Raw genomic sequence first — 21,657 nt, forward strand, 5'->3', positions numbered from 1 at the left:
CTTTTTTAAGGAATAAGGAGCAACAAGCTCTGTCTCCCCTCATCCTCAATCTATTCTTTTCTTTCTTTCTTTTCCCAGAACCAACCTTATACTTCTTTCTTCCCAATTTTGCCTACGCTTGAAAAATAGACCCAAGGATATCATCTCATAACCAAAATGGTTTATACTGTTGCCTTTTTTTTTTTTTTTTTTTAAATTCCTCCTTTTAAGCAGCTTCCAGAAAGTTATAAGGAATCTGAAAAAGAAGAACAAATTGCCTTCCTAGACTCACCCAAGACTAGCCACCCTAGAAAATGTACTCTCCTCCCCAAAACCCGCCCCCACACAGGAGGGAGGGTTTTTCTTTTGGGAAAACTGGCTCCTTGAGAGGTGAGGTGGCAAAACCTGTTTGAACATGAGGTTACCTCCCTTTACAACTCCTCCTTAGAGGCAAGAGCAACAACAGCCGAGACAGAAAAGGGTAAAGAAGTGTTAAGGACTGGGACAACCAGCTCCCTAGGAACATTAAGTGTTTAAAAAAGACAGGAATACCTGTGAAGATGGAAACTATACAGGAAGAAACAAGAAAGACATTAGATCTTGGGTAAGTAAGAGCTTGACTCACTTGATTGGAAATGGAATGAGAGACCTCCCTATCCAACCCTTACACAGGTTTCAAGGATTCCTCCAAAAAGAATTGTGTGAGAACTATCAGAAAAAGGGATGGGGTGACTTTAGGTAAGAAATGTAAATATGGTAAGGAACTGAGGTTTTGTTTTTAATGGGTTTATTGTGTTTGTTTGTTTTAACATAACAAGGAATCGAACCCAGGGGCACTCTACACCTGAGTTACATCTCCAGCCTTTTTTTATTTTCTATTTTTGAGACAGGGTCTCCTTAAGTTGCTGAGGGTCTTGGTAAGTTGCCAAAGCTGGCCTTGAACTTGTGATCCTCCTGCCTTAGTCTCCTGAATAACTGGGATTACAGATGTGTGCTACTGTGCTCAGCATGAACTAAGGAACAGAGGATTCTAGGATAATTCCCTTGTTTAAAAAAAAAGGAAGGTTCTATATTTTGTGTTCTAATAAATCTTCCTGTTTTCCCCCCCTCTTTTTCTTTCTTTTGTACTGGGCATTGAACCCAGATGTACACACATGTTAGGCAAACATTCTGCCACTAAGCTACATCCCCAGTCCTTTTTTTTTTGGTGGGGGGTAGGTACTGGGATTAAACTCAGGCACTTGACCACTGAGCCACATCCCCAGCCCCATTTTGTATTTTATTTAGAGACAGGGTCTCACTGAGTTGCTCAGTGTTTCGCTTTTGCTGAGGCTGGCTTTGAACACACAATCCTCCTGTCTCAGCCTCCTGAGCAGCTGGGATTACAAGCATGTGCCACCATGCCCAGCTCTTAGTCCTTTTTTAATTTTCATTTTGAGACAAGATCTCATTAAATTGCTCAGCCTGGTTTCAAACATGGAATAATCCTGCCTTCACCTCCTCAGTAGCTAGCTGGGATTATAACTGTGTGCCAGTCCACCTGGTCCATGTTCTTTACTTTCTAACTCCCACCCTCCAGAATAACCATCAGGAAAGCTGAGTCAGAACTGACTTTAGATCCATGTTTTCCTTCCCAGTAAGTCTCTTCCTTCTTACCTTCTTCCCAACCCCTCTACTTATGCCATATTTTCCCCATCCACTCCCCTGCGTGGTGGAGGAAATGCAGGCCTGACCAGGTGCCATCTTCCCCAACTGCCCAGGGAGAGTTGGGAGTGTCTTTCTGGGTTCAAGCCAATTTTAATGTGGGTCATCTCTCACCCCTGGATTGTAGGTGGAGTCACTGCTTTAGAGGTGAATAAGATTAGCTTTACATTCTATCTTCCCTCTGCTCCTAAACCCAGCAGTAAGTAGGTGATCTGCTTCTAGCAAGTGAAGAAGATGGGAGAAACGTCTGTATAGGAGACAAGAGATCTGAGCTGTTTTTGGTACTGAGGATTGTACCCAGGGGTGCTATACCACTGAGCTATATCCCTAGTCCTTTTTAATTTCCATTTTAAGGCAGGATCTCACTAATATGCTGAGGTTGGCCCAGCCTCAAACTTGTGATCCTCCTGCCTCAGCCTCCTGAATTGCTGGGATTATAGGTGTGTGCCATCTTGCCCAGCAAGAACTGAGTTCTTTTTAAGGTCTACCCTCTTATCTCACTGTTTTTCCATTCCAGTTTATGTCCAGCTCCCTTAAGACACTCCACAGGTTTTTTCATGATAATCTTTTCTTCTGGTGACCATCTTAGGGTCAGGGAGAATGCAGAAACAACAGAACCAACAGTAGCCCTGAGACTTGGGGAACTGGAACTGAAGGAAGAATGGCAAGATGAAGAATTCCCTAGGTAAGGAAGTGTGAAGAAGACTGGGAAAAGGGAAAAGTGGTCACAAATGGAGGGCAGGGAGGAGAATTAGGACTTGAAGTAAAGAGGTGGGGAAAAGGAACACAGGTGATAAAATCATGGTGGGGAGAGAAAGCTGATAAACTGATACTAGGCTTGATGCTTTTAGCCTAGCTGTCTGTCCACTTTTGCTCTTTTCCGTTCTAGATTGCTTTCTGAGGAGGTTGACCCTTCTGAAGATTCTGAAGACCCTCAAAGACACTCACAGCCAGGTAGATGAAGTAGAAAAAAGGTCTCAAGGTTTTGCTTCTAGTCCGGTGATGGTCTGGGCCCCCACTATCCCTTTGTAGTTTCATTTCCCCCTTTCCCAAATGTCCCCTGTGTCACTTCCTTCTTCAGTATTAACCCATATCATTATTTCTATATACAGGAATTCCAACCACCAGCAGCATTGCCCAACTCACATCTTTCTGGGTTTTGTGTTTGTTTTTTCCTCCAACCCCAGGTACCCCCAGCACTTTAGCCCTATGTGGCCATCGCCCCATGCGTAAGCGACTTTCCGCCCCAGAGTTGCAGCTGAATCTGACTGAGGGGCCTGGAAATAATGGAGCTTCTCCCACCTACTCTGCATCTTCCTCTTCTGATGGCAGTTCAGACCTGGAAATAGACGAATTAGAGACACCTTCAGACTCGGAGCAGCTAGACAGTGGACATGAATTTGAATGGGAAGGTGGGAAACAAACCCAAAGACGTAGCCGGTAAAAGTAGAGACCAGCGGGGCTGGGGATGTAGCTCAGTGGTAGAATATTTGCGTAGCATGTCCTAGGTACTGGGTTTTATTCCCAGCCCCACCAAAAAAATAAATAGATAAAAGAATGTTGCATACAATTAAAAAATTTTTTTTAATTGTAAATGGACATGATACCTTTATTTTATTCATTTATTTCTATGAGGTGCTGAGGATCTAACCCCGGGCCTCACACATGCAAGGCAAGCACTCTACCATTGAGCAACAACTCCAGACCTGTTGCATACAATTTTAAGGTGACTAGTGAGCTTTAGAAAAACAGAAACTAGCCCAGCTTTAAAAAAACAAAAGCAAAAAACAAAAACAAAACAAAAAAACCCAGGAGGAGGGAAGGAGAAGGAAAAGAGGGAAGCAGCAGCTGAATGCTGTGGTGAACATCTGTAATTGCAGTGATTTGGGAGACTGAGGCAGGAGAATAGCAGGTTTGGGGCCAGCCTCAGCAATTTAGCAAGGACTGTTTCAAAATAAAAAGGACTGGGGCTGTTGATCAGTGGTAGAGGGCCCCTGGGTTCAATCCCCAGTACCAGAGGAGGGAAAAATTAAAAATCAGTATAAAAAGAAGCTCGGGATGGGTTTAATGGGACTGGTGTTAGACAAGAGGAAAGGCCAGCAAAATTGATTTCTTCAGACAGACAGAAAAGGTAGAGCTTATAGATTTTATATGAAATAGTCAAGAGTGGAGGAGCGGAGTGGGCCTTTGTAAGGAAAACTATTGAGTGCCTGTTACATGCTACCATTGAACTAGGAATGGGGTTCTATATTGCAGTGAAAGGTTATAATCTACATGTGCACAGCATACAGTGGAGAAAAGGAAGAGGTCTGTTCTGCCTTAAAGATGTTTAAAAAAGACTTCATGGAGGAGGTGATTCTAAGCTTGGGGTTAAAAGCTGAATATTTATCAGGTAGTTTGAGAAAAGGCATTCAAAGTAGAAGCAGCAGCTCAATCAATTGCATGGTAAGTTATGGAATTCAAAGTATGAAGCACGACTGTTTACATATGAAAGGCTAGGAGATGAAGAGAGATTATATACCCAAAGATAGTGCTGGGTAAGGCAAGCAAAGGCCCAATCTTGTATGTTCTTGTTTCCATGCTAAGGAGTTTGGATTTTGTACTATAGGCAGTGGGAAGAAGCTTTGAAAGGTTTTAATCATGGTCAAATTGAATGACTTTTGGTACTGGAGATTGAACCCAGAGGTACTCAACCACTGAGCTAAAGTCCAAGACCTTTTTTATTTTGAGATAGGATCTCACTAAGATGTCCATATTGGCCTCAAACATGCCATCCTCCTGCCTCAGTCTCCCCAGTAGCTGGGAATACAGGAATGTTTCACCATACCTGGCTTCAATGATACTTTAAAGATTGGAAATAAACTAAAAATTCTTCAATACAGTGTAAATTCAATTGCATTCCATCCATACAATGGAATACTAAATATTATGCAGTTTCTTTTTTTTTTTCTTTTTAAGACAGCTCTTTTGTTGTTGTTGTTATAGACAAACACAATAACTTTATTTTATTTTTATGTAGTGCTGAGGATCAAACCTAGTGTTTCACACATGCTAGGCACACGTTCTACCACTAAGCCATAACTCCAGCCCAAGACAGCTCCTTCTATTACTATGGAAAGATCATACCAGATGGTGGATGAGGTATACTATCATTTTTTATTTTTTGAGAGCAAAGTAACAGAATTTATTAGAGTAATAGAAAGAAAGCAGAGGGCTGGGGTTGTGGCTCAATGTTAATGCACTCGCCTAGCACACATGAGGCACTGGGTTCAATCCTCAGTACCACATGAAAATAAATAAAGGTATTGTGTCCACCTACAACTAAAAAATATTAAAAGGGGGGAAAAGAGAGAGAGAGAGAGAGAGAGAGAGAGAGAGCAGTTCCCAAAAAGGGAAAGGTCCCAAGAGAAGGATACCCTATAGTATATTATAGTTTGAATAAAAAAGATAGAGGAGAAAAGAAAGTTTGCTCTAGCAGTACTTTAGAGGGTGGATTGAAGGAAAACAAAGTCAACACAGGGAAAGCAGTTAGGAGGTTAGTATCAAGACCAAGTGAGAAGCCAGGTGTGGTGGCTCAGGCCTGTGATCCCATCAGTTTTAGGAGGCTGAGGCAGAAGGATCAAAAGTTCAAAGCCAGCCTCAGCAACTTAGCAAGGCCCTAAGCAAGTTAGCAAGACTGCATCTCAAACTAAAAAATAAGAAGAACTGAGAATGTGGCTTAATTGTTAAGCAACCCTGAGTTCAATCTCTTGTACCAAAAAAAAAAAAAAAAAAAAAAAAGACCAGATGAGCAATGTTGAGAACCCAGGCCAGGGCAGTGGTAGTTGAAAAGATGATAAAAGAAAATTATAGAGGTGGATAGAAGAGGATGTGGGGTCCAATTGGTTTGAGAGATGATGGACAAAAGAGAATCTCAGATGATATTCAGTTTTCTTTCTCTGGCAACTAGATGGATGGAGTCATTCCTGAAAATAGGAAATATGGGGCTGGTCACAGTGCCATATGCCTGTAATCCCAGAAAATTGGGAGGCTGAGACAGAAGGATTGCAAGTTCAAAGCCAGCCTCAGCAACCTAGGCCCTAAGCAACTTAGCAAGACCCTGTCTCAAAATAAAAAACAAAACGGGGACTGGAGTCATGGCTTAGTGATAGACCACTTGCCTAGCATGTGTGAGGCACTGGACTCTATATTCAGCACCAAATAAATAAATAAATAAATAAATAAATAAATAAATAAATGGTATTATGTCCATCTACGACTAAAAATATTTTAAAAAAGAAAAAAAAAAAAAAGGTGGCTTAGTGGTTAAGCACCCCGGGTTCAATCCCTGGTACTTCCCCAACAAAACAACAGCAACAACAAAAAATAGGAAATATGGGAAAAAGAAAAAGAATAATTTTGAGTTCTGTTTTGAATCTGACTTGTTGATGACAGGTAAACACAAAATGGAGATGTCCACTCTAGGCATTTAGGGATGTAGATCACAAGTTAGGAGGGAAGTTGGCATTAGAGAGGCAAATTTGAGAGTCATCATCTTGCTGTTGATAACTGAAGACATGGGAATAGATATGCTCAGAAAGAAGCATGTAGGGCTGGGGAAATAGCTCAGTTGGTAGAGTGCTTGCTTTGCAAGCACAAGGCCCTGGGTTCAAATCCCCAGCACCACCAAAAAAAAAAAAAGAAAAGAAAAAAGCATGTAAACAAATAGAGAATATGGTAATGACTAAGGCACAATTTTACACCAGCCTCTACAATTTAGTGAGACCTTGTCTCAAAAAGGACCAAGGATGCTGGGCACAATGACTTACGCCTGTAATCCCAGCAGCTTGAGAGGCTGAAGCAGGAGGATCATGAGTTCAAAGCCAGCCTTACCAACAGTGAGGTGCTAAGCAACTTGGAGAGACCCTGTCTCTAAATAAAGTTTAAAAAGAACTGGGGATGTGGCTCAATTATTAAGTGCCCCTGGGTTCAATGCGCAGTCTCAAAAATAAAAAAGGGAGGAGAGCATGGATGTATAGATGTGGGTTAAGGTATTAATGGTAGTGTACTGCACCCCTGGATTCAAACCCCAGTACTGGTGGGGGGGAAGAAAGAAAGAATATGGGGGGGTGGATATGACACTGATACTGGAAAGTGCCATAAACCTGCCCGAGTTCACCCCAAGGCCATCTCTAGTGAATAGGTGAGGGAAATGAAAAAGAGACCAGCAAGGGTTTGGTTTAATTGGATATACTAGGGCTAAAGAGTCAAGAATCAAGACCAGGCTGAAGGATTCTGAAAGGAGCAGAAAAAATTGAGGAATGAGAGGTCGTAGTAGTAAATTCTTGGGATTTAGGGAAGTTATAAGATACTGAAGTAGGGGAAATTCACCATATTGATGCTTCCTCACTCCTCTGTTTTAGATGAATTGCCCCAGGCAGAGGGTCTGGGGGCCAGTGAAGCAGCAGAAAGGCTGGGCCGGGGTTGTGTGTGGGATGTGGCTGGAGAAGATGGTCATCGCTGGAGGGTGTTCCGAACAGGACAGTGGGAGCGACGAGTGGACATGACCATCATTGAGCCCTATAAGAAAGTCCTATCTCATGGAGGTAATGCCTAGCAGAAGTAGAAGGATAAAACTATGGCTTCTTGAATAAAATACCTAAGCTGGAGATTCAGCTATTGGGCTCAGCATCTTTCCTATAACTCCCAGAGACCCTCAGTGTCCCTCAGTATAAAATAGATGTATTGTCTGTCAGTATATATTTGTGGCCTCAATTTTCCCCTTATCATTCCCAGGTTACCATGGTGATGGCCTTAATGCTGTCATCCTCTTTGCTTCCTGCTATCTACCCCAAAGCAGCATCCCCAACTACACCTATGTCATGGAACATTTGTTTAGGTAAGATGGAAAGACTGAAGGGAATACAGGGAGAACATTAGGAAGGAAAAAGTAAAAAAGAGTCCCATCCAAGATCAGTAGCCGAAAGTAATGTTCTTCTCTCTCCAAAACACACAATACATACATACCTTCCTTACAATACTGTCTCCCCAGGTATATGGTAGGAACTCTGGAGCTGCTGGTAGCTGAAAATTATCTGCTTGTTCACTTGAGTGGAGGCACAACCAGGGCCCAAGTTCCACCTCTGAGCTGGATACGCCAGTGTTATCGTACCCTGGATAGGCGGTGAGACCATAACTATATAGAGGGCTATAACTCTCCCTCTTCTCTCTCTCTCTTTTTTTTCTTCCATCTTTCCATTCTTTCTTCTCCATTTAGTCCCTTCCTCTTTTCTTTGTCCCTCTATACCCCTTTCCACATTTCTCCTGTCTTCTGCCCTCTTTTGGAGTCAGGGAAACCATTTCAAGTCTTACCTTTACCCACTTACTAGCTATATGATTTTGGACAAGCCTTTCTGGACCTCTGTTTCCTTCTCTGTAAAATGGCAATGATAATACCTTTGCCACTGGGTCTTTGTGAAAATCAGGTAAATCATTGTGGCACATTGCCTGGCACATGGAAGGTACTCTTTCCTTTCTCCCACTTTTGCCATTTACTTCATTTTCCACATCTCCATTTTCTTCTCTTCCTTCATCCCTAGCTTGTATGTCTCTTTGCCTCCTGTTGTTCTTTTTTTTTTTTTTCTCCTTAGTTTCCCCCATCTTCCCTTTGCTTACTCTTCTCTTTCCTTTTGCTCCTTTTCTGTTTTTCCTCCTTACTGGTCTTCTACTTGGAATTTTAAAAATAGTCCTGGTCAGGGTGGGATAGAGAAGTTTATGAAAGGAACTTATTCGAGGGTATGGCAGGAGGTAAATGAGGTAGAGAAGACCAGGCTGAGGGATTCTGAAAGGAGAATTTCCTAAAAATAAGGAGGGTTGAATACAATGGATGGAGCTGAGGTTGCAGCAAAAGGAATAAGGATTTGACTCAACCGCCAGAGAATACTAGAAATTAGCCAAGGTTACACTATAGAAGACAGTGCCTCCTGATCTTCAGGCATGAAAATGGAACACGACATCTTATTCTTTTCAGGCTCCGGAAAAACCTGAGAGCCCTGGTGGTTGTCCATGCCACATGGTATGTGAAGGCATTTCTGGCACTGCTTCGGCCCTTCATCAGGTACTAGGTCTGGGACAAGGACCCCTCTATTCTCCATTTTCAAAATAAAAATTAAGAAAGATCTTGCCCTACTCTAAGCCTTTCTAGCCTTAACCACTCTACTTGCCACATTTCCCTTCCTCCCAGTACAAAACATATTTTGGTATATTCTTTCTTTTCAGTTCCAAGTTCACAAGAAAGATTCGATTTTTGGACAGCCTGGCGGAGCTGGCCCAACTCATCTCCCTGGATCAAGTCCACATTCCTGAAGCTGTCAGACAGTAAGTCCTGCACTTAGGGATGAAGATTTGGGGTGGGATGTGTATAGCCAGTCCCCATTTTCTTAACACCTTGTGGGAAGTACAAAGGAACTAAAAGATAGAGGCCCTACTCTCAGGTGTTTCAGTGTATCTGAGCAAACTGCATACACACAGAGAAATCAAGGTCACTACTGCATTCAGCAAGAAAAAAGGAAAAAATTATACATATAAGTGCAGAAGCATCAATAAATAATCACAGCATAGAAAGTAGATGAGACTCAGAGCAGACCTAGGAATTAGGAAGGAATATGTCCACAGTAAGTAAGACTATATCAAGTGGAAAAGACGATATTAAGGAGCAAAAGATACTGAATATTTAATCACTTAAACATCCAATCTTCTATCTCTTCCAGTTCACCTGACTTCTTTCCCTAAACCAATGTCCTGCTCCTTAACTGCTTCTCTGCCCCATCTCCTATAGGCTGGACCAGGATCTTCATGGCTCAGTACTGTATAAAGGGTCTTAGAAACAAGACAGTGATCCACCTACATCCCAATCCTGGAAACATCTGTTTTGTAAATCATCTCGTTATCAACTTCAGTACCATTGAATCTTCTCTGGGATGCCATCCTGAACATGAACCTGCTTTCTGGGGGGCTTTGAGGTTGGGAACCTGAACTGTTGGGTGCCTTTCAACTCATCTGTGGTTTGGAAGGCTGAGTGTCTAGTGGCATTGGAAGTGCAGAGCTCTGGGTTTTAATCTTGTTTAGCTGTAGAATCTTGGGCAAATATTGTCTCTTTGGGTCTCATTTTCCTCTTCCATAAGTGAAGACTCAATCTTTTTCACCTTGGATATTCCAGAGTCTTTGAGAGGAGTTGGATGGGCCAGAAGGGCTTAGTGGACCAAAGCCACCTGCCTGCTGGGAGCCAGGATTCAGGTCGCAAAATCTAAAGGAACCCCTGTATGCTATTGTTTCCTTCTAAGTCATGTCTGCCGATTGTGAGTCTGGGAAAAGTACTTTCAAAACCTGTATTTTCGCCCTCCTTAGTAAATTCATACCTGTAGCGGTTAATAAACTGCCATGCAAGATTTAAGTCTGCTCCGAGAAAGTGAACGACTGTTTTCCCAACCCCTTACATCACAATCCCCCTTTTGGTTCTGGCACAGAGTTCTTACTGCAGAGGTTCCCTAGGATTTTTAGCTCAGCCCCTGCCCTGGAGCTGCAGAAGGGGAGCCCCCGTGGGAGAGGACTAAGGGGGAGGGGTGTGGCGCGCGCCTCTGCCTCTGAGCACCCCCACCTTGGTTCAAACGACCCGACCCTGGGGGTTGGTGGAGAGAGGAAGAGGGAGAGAAGGTAGCACCCTGCCTCCCTCCCAACTCCAAGCCGCCCAGCCCCATGGTCCCCGCCGCCTGCGTGCTGTTCTGGGCCCTGCTGCTGAGTCTGGGGCCCCGGGCGGCGGGGACCCAGGACCAGACCCCGACCTCTATCCCGACGGGGACGCAGGGGGTCACCTTACGCTTTGGGGGCCCAGCCCGCAGCCGGAACACTGGCGGCACCTCCCGGTCAAGTGTTCCCCGTAAGACAAAGATAATTCTGGAGGATGAGAATGACGCAGTGGCCACCGCAGACCGCCTAGCAGGCCCGGCAGCAGCTGAGCTCCTGGCCACGGTGACAGGCATGAGCAGGTCATCTGAAGCTGGCTTTGGTGAGGATGAGGATGGGTCTTTGGAAGAGGGGGTCGTTATTGATGCCAGGAAGAATAACACCAATGAGGGGACTCGCACTATAACTCCTAATACAGTGGGAGGTTCCAGCACTGGGAGGTTTATAGCCAACAAACAAGAGTCAGAAATCAGACTGACCACAAGCCTGCCACCCGCCACTTCGCATTCTACTGGGGACCTGGTGAACACCGAGGCCTCCCTGAACCGGTGGTCAACAGCTGGGTCTACCCCCAGCGGGTGGCCATCAACCTCACGCACAGCCATGCCACCTCCTGAGGACCTGCGACTGGTGCTGATGCCCTGGGGCCCATGGCACTGCCACTGCAAGTCAGGCACCATGAGCCGGACCCGGTCAGGGAAGCTGCAGGGCATTTCTGGACGACTTCGAGTTGGAGCACTGAGACAAATACGAACAGAACATCGGCCTTGCACCTACCAGAAATGTCCCTGCAACCGGCTCCGCGAAGAGTGCCCCCTGGACTCAGATCTCTGTTCTGACAGCAGCTGCACCACCACTCAGACCACCACTTCTCCCATGCCCCCCATCCAACTCAGACGCAGACCCCTTCCACCTCCCCCCAGCCCCAGCCCAGCTCTGATTTTTTGGAAAAAAGTCAGAATGGGCTTGGAGGATATTTGGAATAGCCTCTCTTCAGTGTTCACAGAGATGCAACCAGTAAGTGTTTTGTTGATAAGCCAGATCTTTGTTGGTGGTTCTGAAAAGTCCTGATATTCCCAACCCTGTTGCTAAACCAGCCAGTGTGCTTACAAGAACTGTTACTTAGACCTGTTTGGTTATTGATTCATAACATGCATTTGTTATTCATGTTATTGTTGGCCATTGATTCTACATGTTATTTCTTTTTTGTTTTTGAGACAGGATCTCTGTATGTTGCCTAGGCTGGTCTCGAACTCCTGGGCTCAAGTGATCCTCCCACCTCAGCCTCCTGAGTAGCTGGGTCTACAGGTGCGCATCACCACCGTGCCTGGCTACCCCCCCCCCCCCTTTTTTTTGTCTTGTACAACTGCTGATTGGTTGTTATGCAACATGTCTTATTGGTCGTAAGACAATTATTGACCAAATAGTTGAGATTATAGGTAAAGACTTTTTAATGCAGTTAATAGACATGGAGGAAACTATTTTTACCTAATTAATGCAGTTAAATAGTAACAACAGCTAGTATGTGAGGTCTCACTATGTGCACTTTACCTGGATCAGTCTTCACAACCTTGAGCTTGTCCCCACTTTACAAAGAAACAGATTTACTACTAGATTTACTTGTGGCTAAGCCACAAGACTGAAACCAGATTCAACACCAGCGCCCATGTCCTTAACTACTGTCATCCCAAAGAAATGTCCTTCTGGGATTTATGTAAGCAACTTAAGAATTCTCAAGGAAGGACAGTCCTCCTGAGAGTTACCAAAGGTTCTGATTGACCCGATAAAGTAGTCTAGGTTGCCAGTGATGACAGGGTTCTGTTGTCTTTCTCCTTCTATATTCAATACTTTTCTTCTTCTTCTTTTGGTACTGGGGATTGAACCCAGGGGTGCTTAACCACTAAGCCACATCTCCAGACCTTTTTAAATTTTATTTAGAAACAGGGTCTTGCTAAGTTACTTAGAGGCCTCACTAAATTGCTGAGGCTGGTTTTGAACTCCAGATCCTCCTGCCTCAGCCTCCTGAGCTACTGGGATTACAGGCATGTGCCACTGTACCTGGCCCTAGCTCTTTATATTTTATTATGAGACAGGGTCTTGCTAAAATACTTAGAGCCTAAGTTGTTGAGGCTGGCCTTGAACTTTTGACCCTCTCATCTTAACCTCCTGAGCTGCTGGGATTACAGGCATGCACCACTGCACACAGCTGCCCAATACTATTTTGAGTATAAAAAAAGCATCAAGAGGGAGGGCAGTAAGGTTGAGGGAATGGTTTTTGTAGAAGGGAGAAAGCAATGAAAGGATAAAAATGAATGTGTAGGGGAAGCAATGAAAGGATAAAAATGAATGTGTAGGGGCTGGGGATGCTGCTCAGTGATGAGCATTTGCTTGGCATGTGAGAAGTCCTGTATTCAATCTCTAGCAGTAAAAAAAAAAAAAAAAAAAAAACACGTGGGGCACCATAGTGCACACCTATAATCCCAGGTACTATGGAGGCTGAGGCAGGAGGATCACTAATTTAAGGCCAGCCTGGGCAACACACACACAAAAAATAATGTAGATGTGGTTGTAATTTCCCCTTTTCTCTATTTTTTTTCCTTACTCAGACACACAGAAACCGGAGGTAATGGCCACTTCATCCACAAGAGGAGGTGTCAGCATCTCAACCTCTCTCCTTTCAATCCCAGTACCCACTAGATATTTTTAGTACAGAAAAACAAAACTGAAAAAAATATTGTTTGGTCTTGTGTCTTTTTACAGAAGTTCTTGAGGGAAGAGACCATAAATCTCTTCTATCCTAAAACTGAACTTCATTGCCTCTGGCTTGTTCCCCTATACAGGTCCCCCAGGACAAAATTTGACACTTTATTTCCAATATTGTTTTCAAACAAGTACTGAAGACTTTAAAATACCCAAGTGCCAAGGAAAGGGAATAGGAAGAACAAGGAGTCAAGCCCTTCAAAGATGATGGTGGTTTCTCCTTGCCTTCTCAAAACTTTGCCCCCTCTCTTCAGAAAAGGCAATGTTGGTACAAAATTCCATCTCAGCCACTCTAGAGAAGTTACCTTCATCAACCACATATATCGTTTAATCCAACACACCTGTAGTGATTACTCTGCAACTATTTTGCTTACATTTTTTATTTGAAAAATGTATTTAAAAGTTCAACAATTTTAATATAAATTATGACTCTCAAACCCATTCCTATCACTTTATTGTTAAAGTGATGGTAGCATACACAAGAGAAGGAAGGCAGCTCAAGGCAAGAGAGCACCGAAGAGAAGATGTGTCCAAAGAATGTATTAGGATGTGCCTAGAGGTCAGGAGTCCCCCCACCTTTCTACCCTATCCTGTTAACCCTTTAGATCTCTAGTCTTAACCCACATTGAGTTCCTTTAGGGCTATTTTCAGAGCAACTAACCTGACTAGAACAGAGTGAACTGGGAATGTATCTCTATGACCAATCTTAGGCCCTGAAAAACTGCAGGAAGTACAATGAAATTTGAAAAAATTAAAACATCAGTCACTGTAGGTGGGGCAAACTGGATGAATGGTGGAATCAGCAGAGTGGACACCAACTTCCACAGTCCTGACCCCACTACCATAAAGACAAGCTTCCTATTGCAGAGCTAACATGAGATTCCAGCCATCTTGTCTTGGAACAGGCAGGAGCTCAATAGTCTTGTTCTGCCTTCCTAATTACCCTGCAAAGAAAGGGTCAGAACAAAAAACACCTGAGAAAACAAAGTGCCTAAAGACCCTGCTCATACATTGCTTTTCCATCTAAAGCAGACTCGAGCAGGTGGGGGGTGGGTCCTGGTCTTCAGACAAAACTCCCTGAGTCTTGTGTCTGGTTTTAGGACTAGGGCACAGAAATAAAGCCTAGAACTTGGGAAGATAATTAGGGTATGTCTGCTGCTTTTATCTCCTCCTTCTCCAATCCCAATACATCCTGTTCCTATTTCCATACTGTAGGAATCCCTCTTCCACAGAACAAGAAAGGAGAAACATAATACATGTTCATCACAGACATGATCCCATGCAAGCACAATCAACACATTGAGCAAAGAAAAATTATGTGCAGCTCTACTGAGCCTACTTTATAAGGGGTTCTAGTTCATTCAGGGTTCAGGCTTAAGATAAACAGATTAGGGAGTGGTGGAGGGTGGAAATCACTCAAGAGAAAATTATCCTGACTCCAAACTGTGATTCTCAGCTGAGGATAATTTTGCCATTAGTAGACATCTGGCAATTTCTGGAGACATTTTTGGTTGTCATAACTAGGATAGGCCAGGAATGCTGCTAAATATAATTCAGAGAACAGCTCTCTGAATTACCAGCTCCAAATGTTGATTGTGTCTTGGCTAAACCTTGTTCTACAGCCTCTCCTGCTCCCATGCTGAGGAATGACCCTGCACGTAGACAATTGCTTTCACCACTCTCCTATCCTTAATGGTCAGGAAGTCCACCTTGAGATATAACTAATTTTGCTGCATTATGGCTTTCTCTCTAGCCCCCCCCCCCCTTCCTCCTCTTACTCGGCTAGCAGGGAGGCTGGCAGAGGGCAGGCCAGATCCCCCAAGACTTAAAGGGAATGCTATCAGGTTAATATCCACCTCTTAACCTTTGTTCAATGCAAAACAATAAGGTTCCTAAAGGGGATGAAGTTAAGAGCAGAGGCAGGAGTGGCAGGATGGGGATAATTAAAATACTCGTCTTAAATTAAATTTTTAATTAATAATAATAAAAAAAAGGGAATGGTGCTGGAAGCTAGTAATGCCATAGAAACATAGGATTTAGAGCCCTAACTAGAGAAAGACCCTGGTATTGGCAGAGATTGAGGAACTGTTAAGGTCTAAATCTGAAGAGAAAGAACGGACTTGAACCAGGCAGAAGTTACCCTCCTAGCCCCTGCTTGAAATCTGCTTTAGTTAATTCCAGGAGAAAACAGAGCGGCATGAAGGTAGGGAGCTTCTCAGCAAAGCCAGCTTCAACTTGCATAATCTCACCTACCTACCCCATCTAAGGAGTTCCAGGTTAGAAGTTTAAAAATAGGTGACACCTAGACCATCATTCAGGAGAAGGGAACTCATTTCAGATACCCAGAGAACTCCTAGCTCAGATCTAGAGTGTCCAGGGCTTCAGCTGAGCTCCTCTGGCCAACCAGTAGTCACGTGGTCAGTCCTGCTGCCTTGACCCCATCTCCAGGAGGGGCAATATAGCCAGAGGGAGTAGAGGGAGACCAGCCCCCAAGCCTTTTGAGGCACTGTTAGGCAGATAGGAAAAAGAGGGGCCCTTGTGTTCTAGGAGGGATCTGGTGGGGACAGCATTTCTTCCGGGTTGGACACAGCAGGGGCTTCAAAACGGCAGAACCTGAATTTAAAAACAAACAAAAAATGTTTTAAAAGAAGGAAAGTTTGCCTCAACTGAGTCCTTAGGGAGGAGGCATCACATAGTGCAGTTTTCCAACTGCCTCCCTTCATTTGGCTTTCAATCAAGATGACATAAAATGGCTCTTACTAATAAGATCCCCTCACAGAAAACTCTTCCATATATATGTGAGGTTCAAATAATTGGTAAAAAGATTCCATTATCATCTCTAGACCATTCTCCCTTATGTGACAGCAGAAATGTGTTACAGACATTATTCAGGATGGAGGTGCTCTTTCTTCTATTTCTATCGGTCAATACAACCCCCTTTCTGCCTTTCTGGATTGATCCTCTATTCTTGAATCTTCCATTCTAATTCTTCCTCCCTCTTCCCCCAAATTCCCATTCTTGTATCAGGACCAGGGTTCTGAAGCAGGGTATTAGGATGTGCTGGCATGTGCCTGAGGTGTTGCATTTCTCTAATCACTCACCATTCCTATGGGAGCTATAAGCCCCTAGAATTGCTCCACGGCCTGTCTCGGTTTCCCTTGGATCTCATCTGCTCCTGAACTGCACCTGTCTGTTAAAAAGCATTATGTGAGCTGGGTGCAGTGGCACACACCTGCAATCCCAACTATTTGGGAGACTGAAGCAGGGGGATCACAAAGTTTGGGGCCAGCCTGGGCAACTTAGCAAGGCCATAAGCAACTTGAGCACTGTCTCAAAATTAAAAAAAAAAAAAAAAAACACTGGGGATGTGGCTCAGTGTAGAGTGAACCTGGGTTTGATCCCCAGCATGCCCCGCCCCTGCAAAAAAGATGCATGTGAGACACCTTTCTAAGTGTTCATATCCCACAGTAAGAGGTCTATCTATCCAGTGCCATTATCTCCTTGACAATAACATCAATCTGAAAAGGTTAAAACTAACTGCCATTCCTCAAAGGGAAGTCTCAATGCCTCACTTCATGTTGGCCTTCTTGAAGATGAAGTAAAATGGCTCTTACTAATAAGTTCTCCTCATAAAAAATTCTGCCATATATGTGAGGCTCAAATAATCAGTAAAGACTCCATTACTATCTCTAGACCAAGTTCTCTTATTGTGAGAACAGAAATATATTACAGATATCACTTAGGACAGAGATGCTAGACCTTTTTCATGTCCTAACACAACTTTCTGGGGTACTGATTCAGCAGTTATTTTTTTTTTTTTTTTTAATATTTTTTAGTTGTAGGTAGACACAATACCTTTATTTTATTTATGTGATGCTGAGGATCAAATCCAGTGCCTCATATGCTAGGCAAGTGCTCTACCACTGAGCTACAACCCCAGCCCCTATTCAGCAGTTCTTAATTAGAAGAAGGGAGGGTTATGGTTTTTTTTTTTTTTTTTTTTTTTTTAGTTGTCTATATACCTTATTTTTTTAAAAATTTATCTGTATGCCATGCTAAAAATCGAACCCAGTTCCTCACACATGCTAGGCAAATGCTCTGTCACTGAGCTATAACCCCAGTCCAGAGTTATGTTTTTTGAAGAAGTCCTCTAACTATAAAGACCTATATCTCCCACCCCAATGAAGCACACAATGCTAATTATAAAAATGAGGTAACATAGGCCAAAAGATCTGAAATGCCAGATCTTAGGTTTCCACAACTGGTACCAGGACCAGAATCCCAAATTCTTGCTTCCCCATTTAGTGTTTTGATTCTCACTTGAATTTTCAAAAACAATTATAGCTATAATCCACAGGCACTTATCAAACTTTCCCCATTCCATCATTACCATGGCAAGTCCATCTCCAGCCCCCATCTCCCCAGAGCCAATGTGAGTCAGGTGGACAAAATTCATTGGTTCCCCAATCATGGTCCGGTCAATTCGTCTTCTTTTCTTTTTCTGCTTGGAGATGATAAGGAGTCATGTGTTAAGTCAGTGGAGGAAGGGGGGAAAAGTCTCAAAAACTATAAAGGGAAGAGCTAAGGGCCTGAAGTAGCATTATGACAGGGAAATCACTAGGGAATCAAAGACAAAATTGGAATAACAAAAAACGACACAGACCAAAGCAGTGAGGGAAGTGGCCTGCAGAGTGAATAACTGTAAAAGAAAGGATATGTCAAAGTCATATCCTGGCTGATGAGGAAACAATGAGAGAAAATTGACAGGTATTAAGCTCAACCTACAACCCCTGCCCAACTCAGAATGGACAGGAACAGGAAGTGATAGCTAGGACTATTCATTTCTTCCATCACATGGTCCCTTTTATTGCATGTATATACCTGCCTGGCCATAGAAATTTTCCTGACAGAAAGGCAAGAAGTGTGTTTTTCAGAAGGTAGATCCTAGATGGTGCATCCACGTCACAGCATACGGTAACTGATTTCTGGTGTGGGGGGGTAGGAAGACTCACCGGCTGGGGTTTCTCTACCACACAGCAGCCCAGTTTGTGCCAAAATTCACTCATATTCCCTGAAGGTTCCAGCTTCACTCCTCTGCTTGAGGGCCCAGGGGGCTCTTGCTCTGGTGCCTTGGCCACCCACTTCTTACTTTCCCCAGGTATAACAACACCCTGGGTTCACTCAGCTGGATGTGTCTAGAGAAGGTAGAATCCTCAGGATGCTTAGCTAATAAATGAAGGTCGGCGTCTCAGACCTGGAGAGTATAACAGGGCCAGAAAGTGGGGTGGGCAGGCAGGTACAAAGTTACGTCTTCTTCAAAGCTGGAACCCTGGATTAGCAAAAAGAAAAAGAAAAGTTAATGAAATCCCCTTCACAGATGCTTGAGAAACCTCCAGATAACTCCCTATCTTCTTAGTTCTCTCTTTTAGGCCCTAATCCTATACTTAACACTAGTTGCAAAAAGATCATCACAATTTGACTCTCACAGAAAAGAACCCCCCCAAAAAAAATACCCAGAAGTTAAGAAGCACTTTGTTTCACCAAGGGAGAAAAAGAGGGCTAGAGGGACTTAGGGTGATAAGATGAGAGGGGACCAAAGAACAGTGACAGAAATGAACAAAATTTGAGGGTGTTCAATGGGCTAGCTCCCTTCAACCTCGGTTTAGGACAGAAGGGGCGGGGCACTTAAGTGACTCTGAAGAGGAAATCGTGGTTTTTTTGTTCACATAAACAAGGCCTCCACCCTTTGGCCCTCCCTTTTTCCTTACCTTGCCCTGAACACCTAGATTTTCTTTAAGAACAAGAGAGGACTAACCACCTGGGTCTTAGGAGTGGGTTGGACCTCAAGACTCTTCTGTGGGGAATTTCCTATCTCTCTCAGTTCATTGCCTTGTCCCTTCTCATTTCTCTCAGCTGAGATCCAAGCCCTTCCAGAAGCCACTTAGCAGTTCCTTTATTACCTGACCTTGAGATCCTTTCTGGAGGCTGTGTACACTGTTTATCTATGCCCTGTACTGCGGTACTACTATGTATACACCTGTTTGCACACTCACAAAGTGGTTATATTTCCAAACACATCTTGTATAGATCATCTGTGCACATGTGCTGAGAATATTTCTATCCCATGAGGAATTATTTTCCAGCCTCCCCACCCTCTTCACATGTCCTGTCGTGCAGCTCTGCTCTGCCTCACACTCTATAGGGCCCAGGCTTCCTTGACTCCTCCCCTTATGCTGTGACCTGTTCTCTCCTCCTTTCTCACCCCCAAGCTTCAACAACCAGACTCAAGGAACTTTCCAGTAGCACTAGTGTCCAAGGAAGAACTTTCTCCCCTCCTCACTACAGGGTAGGGCCCATCTGGGTTTCCTCTATACTCTGCATTTCCCTGTCCTGGAGTACAGAAACCTCAAAGAGTTCAACTTCAGGAATATTAAACATTAGCATGAAAAGGAATTGTTTTTCCTTCTAGGCCTGGAATCCTGGTGCTTTGGCACTGTAGACGATCTAAAAATTGAGTCTGTTTTTTTAGCAGCTTTATGATGACATAACACAAACACTGAAATAAGCTATAGGGGAGGGAAGAACCCAAGAGTCTGGGCTTTCTCTCACTTCCCTTCCCACCCCTGGAAGGGGAGGGTAATTTAGATGGGAGTCAGAACACAGCTGTCCTGACAAGGGAGCAGTGGTCAGTGGGGAAGTCAGTCAGTCATAGGGCTGATCTTATTGGTGGTGATGGCAGGTGGTAAGGGTTGGGGGGAAATGGGAGAAAACAATGAAGAATCAGAGGAAACCCCCATCACCAGACAGTCTGACTGAGACTGGACTCTCAACATTCCCCACCCAGCTCAAAGCTGAGTGGACAGAGGTGGATGGTGCTGGGAGGGAAGAGAAGAGGGGGAGGAGGAGGAGGGAGAAGGAAAGGGGCAGTGGAGGGAACAAGGATCTTTCTGTTTCTTTTTCAGGGATCTGACCAGAGCTGGGGTGGAGGGAGAGTGTGTGGGGGGGACTTGGCATGAAATGACCAATGATGATGAGAAGTGACCAGGAAATTCCATTCCCTAGGACATTAGGGTCTCTGAAACTTGGGGGTGGGGTCAGAGTGTGAAGATGACAGGGTGAATGTGGTGGTGGTGTGGGCTGGGGGGAAGGGGAACAAAGCTAGAAAAGGAAGTAAGAGCCACTGGCTGTCACTCTCCTTTAAAGCAGCCAGAGAAGAATGGGTTGAGAAAAAATGAAGTCCTGAGTTGGGAAGCCAAGAAAGAGGTGCCTGGATCTGCTGCTATTTCAACCCCACAATGAAAGGGAAGGGGCTGGGAAATAACAGGCAGGATTAAGGATTATACAGCATAAGGCCACATCCTGATAGTCAAGTAGCACTGACAACTGGACTCCCTCAGTCCCAAAGAAGAGTGAAATATCAAACTAGGAAAGACCTCCTAAACTATTACCACCACCATCAAAGTCACACTAGGATTTAAGAGCCTCAAACTGTTAAGGGGCAAGCAAAAGAGGGATGGGAGGAAGGTGCCAGGGAAGAAGGATGTACAGAGGTAGTTCCCCGGTTCTGTGGTTGCCCCAAACCGGTTTTCCCAGTCGGCTGCCTCACGCCCCAAGGCCTCCAACCCGCTGCCTGACAAGCCTTCACAAGAAGCAGCTGGAGAGAAAGAATTGAAACGAAGTGGGCAATTCTGGCTATACGCCCAGGGATGCAGCTGGTCTGTGTGGAGACCCCCCACCAAACATAAAGGGCTGCTGAGGGGTCGCAGAGAAGGGGTCAGTCGTGACAGGCGTTTGCCTTAGCACCAACCCTGCTCTTCCCCAGGAAAGATCTTGTGTGAGCTTAAGAGGAAACAGAACTAGGCCCCAAGTTTCCCCTCCCCCAATACATAAAATCACAGAAGACTCCTCTTCTTACCCACTCTCCCATTCCCCAAAATTTTCTGCTTCTCCCAATTCTGAACTAGGACTGAGACTTCTCTGAATCTTTAGGACTCTGTCTCTGTTCTCCGTGTCTGCCTCGATCTCAGATTTAGGCCTTCCTGGACCCAGCTCACTTCATTTTAGTCTGGGACAGGCCACCACTAAGGTTAGTGAAACTCGGAGAGCCCCCATTCCTTCTCATTTCCCCCATCACAGCAGTCTTTTTCCCTTCCACTTTCCAGCGGCCTCGGCCTGCGTACCCCCCAAGAGGGGATGAGGACTGTTAGGCTGAGAGCGCAGCCCTTTTCCCACCGACCCAGCATCGCAGCAGCCCTCCCCACCCCCAGCATCCGGTGCGTCTCCTTCTGGCCCGGCAGGCTGGACTGGCGGCCAGGGCCCAGCTCCACAGTCTCACCTGCTCTCCTCGGGCATCTAGGCACCCAGCCGCAGCTGGAAGGGGCCTCTCGCCCGGTGCCCGCCAGTGTGGGCTTCCCGGGCTCGCTCCTCGCGCGGTGGGGGAGTCGAGGGCGGGCCGGCAGAGGTGGGGCTGGCCGAGGGCGGAAACGGCAGCGA

The 21,657-nt window shown here is 44.7% G+C and overlaps 3 protein-coding genes and 1 long non-coding RNA gene across 8 annotated transcripts; 2 read left to right on the forward strand and 2 right to left on the reverse strand.

Annotated features, from left to right (window-relative positions):
- The first annotated feature begins 228 nt into the window (after positions 1–228).
- BNIPL (BCL2 interacting protein like) lies at positions 229–10,109 on the forward strand. Of its 2 annotated transcripts, XR_013765160.1 has the most exons (11): positions 229–583; positions 2,273–2,368; positions 2,573–2,637; positions 2,871–3,095; positions 7,086–7,268; positions 7,459–7,561; positions 7,715–7,846; positions 8,693–8,779; positions 8,941–9,039; positions 9,500–9,683; positions 9,881–10,109. XR_013765160.1 is itself a non-coding variant. In XM_079147757.1 (10 exons), the coding sequence occupies exons 1-10, from the start codon at positions 540–542 to the stop codon at positions 9,543–9,545; spliced, it is 1,080 nt and encodes a 359-aa protein (XP_079003883.1). In that variant the 5' UTR covers positions 229–539; the 3' UTR covers positions 9,546–9,870. The 2 variants fall into 2 exon arrangements, 1 of the variants encoding a protein (XP_079003883.1); XM_079147757.1 differs by lacking the exon at positions 9,881–10,109 and having other exon boundaries at positions 9,500–9,870.
- On the reverse strand, positions 3,803–7,076 carry LOC306666031. The gene is made up of 2 exons (XR_013765171.1): positions 6,386–7,076; positions 3,803–6,275 (listed from the first exon to the last, which is right to left on the reverse strand). It is a non-coding gene; the product is annotated as an uncharacterized lncRNA (long non-coding RNA).
- Positions 10,110–10,253: 144 nt separating the features above from the next.
- On the forward strand, positions 10,254–15,892 carry LOC306665998 (protein MENT). Of its 4 annotated transcripts, XM_079147773.1 has the most exons (4): positions 10,254–10,726; positions 10,823–11,421; positions 11,626–11,712; positions 13,011–15,892. In XM_079147773.1, exons 1-3 carry the CDS (start codon positions 10,417–10,419, stop codon positions 11,698–11,700), a joined length of 984 nt encoding a protein of 327 aa, XP_079003899.1. In that variant the 5' UTR covers positions 10,254–10,416; the 3' UTR covers positions 11,701–11,712; positions 13,011–15,892. The 4 variants fall into 4 exon arrangements, 3 of the variants coding, with proteins under 3 accessions (XP_079003899.1, XP_079003897.1, XP_079003898.1); XR_013765161.1 differs by having other exon boundaries at positions 10,254–11,421; positions 11,622–11,712; XM_079147771.1 differs by having other exon boundaries at positions 10,254–11,421.
- CDC42SE1 (CDC42 small effector 1) lies at positions 13,603–21,649 on the reverse strand. Its single transcript, XM_079147820.1, has 5 exons — positions 21,500–21,649; positions 18,177–18,493; positions 17,555–17,665; positions 16,266–16,354; positions 13,603–15,777 (listed from the first exon to the last, which is right to left on the reverse strand). Exons 2-4 carry the CDS (start codon positions 18,228–18,230, stop codon positions 16,280–16,282), a joined length of 240 nt encoding a protein of 79 aa, XP_079003946.1. The 5' UTR covers positions 18,231–18,493; positions 21,500–21,649; the 3' UTR covers positions 13,603–15,777; positions 16,266–16,279.
- Positions 21,650–21,657: the final 8 nt, after the last annotated feature.

This window comes from Sciurus vulgaris (genome assembly GCF_902686455.1).
Source record: "Sciurus vulgaris genome assembly, chromosome: 1".
Lineage (NCBI taxonomy): Eukaryota > Metazoa > Chordata > Mammalia > Rodentia > Sciuridae > Sciurus > Sciurus vulgaris.

Excerpts from the sequence above, each read along its gene's own strand:
- BNIPL (XM_079147757.1), top strand. The coding sequence starts at position 540 with ATGGAAACTATACAGGAAGAAACAAGAAAGACATTAGATCTTGG. Across the intron at positions 584-2,272 it reads AGAAAGACATTAGATCTTGG|GGTCAGGGAGAATGCAGAAA; the intron begins GTAAGTAAGAGC and ends TGACCATCTTAG. Across the intron at positions 7,269-7,458 it reads GAAAGTCCTATCTCATGGAG|GTTACCATGGTGATGGCCTT; the intron begins GTAATGCCTAGC and ends TATCATTCCCAG.
- LOC306665998 (XM_079147771.1), top strand. The coding sequence starts at position 10,417 with ATGGTCCCCGCCGCCTGCGTGCTGTTCTGGGCCCTGCTGCTGAGTCTG. Across the intron at positions 11,422-11,625 it reads TGTTCACAGAGATGCAACCA|GATCTCTGTATGTTGCCTAG; the intron begins GTAAGTGTTTTG and ends TTTTTGAGACAG.
- CDC42SE1 (XM_079147820.1), bottom strand. The coding sequence starts at position 18,230 with ATGAGTGAATTTTGGCACAAACTGGGCTGCTGTGTGGTAGAGAAACCC. Across the intron at positions 17,666-18,176 it reads TGGTAGAGAAACCCCAGCCG|AAAAAGAAAAGAAGACGAAT; the intron begins GTGAGTCTTCCT and ends ATCTCCAAGCAG. Across the intron at positions 16,355-17,554 it reads CTGGAGATGGACTTGCCATG|ACAGGTGCAGTTCAGGAGCA; the intron begins GTAATGATGGAA and ends GCTTTTTAACAG.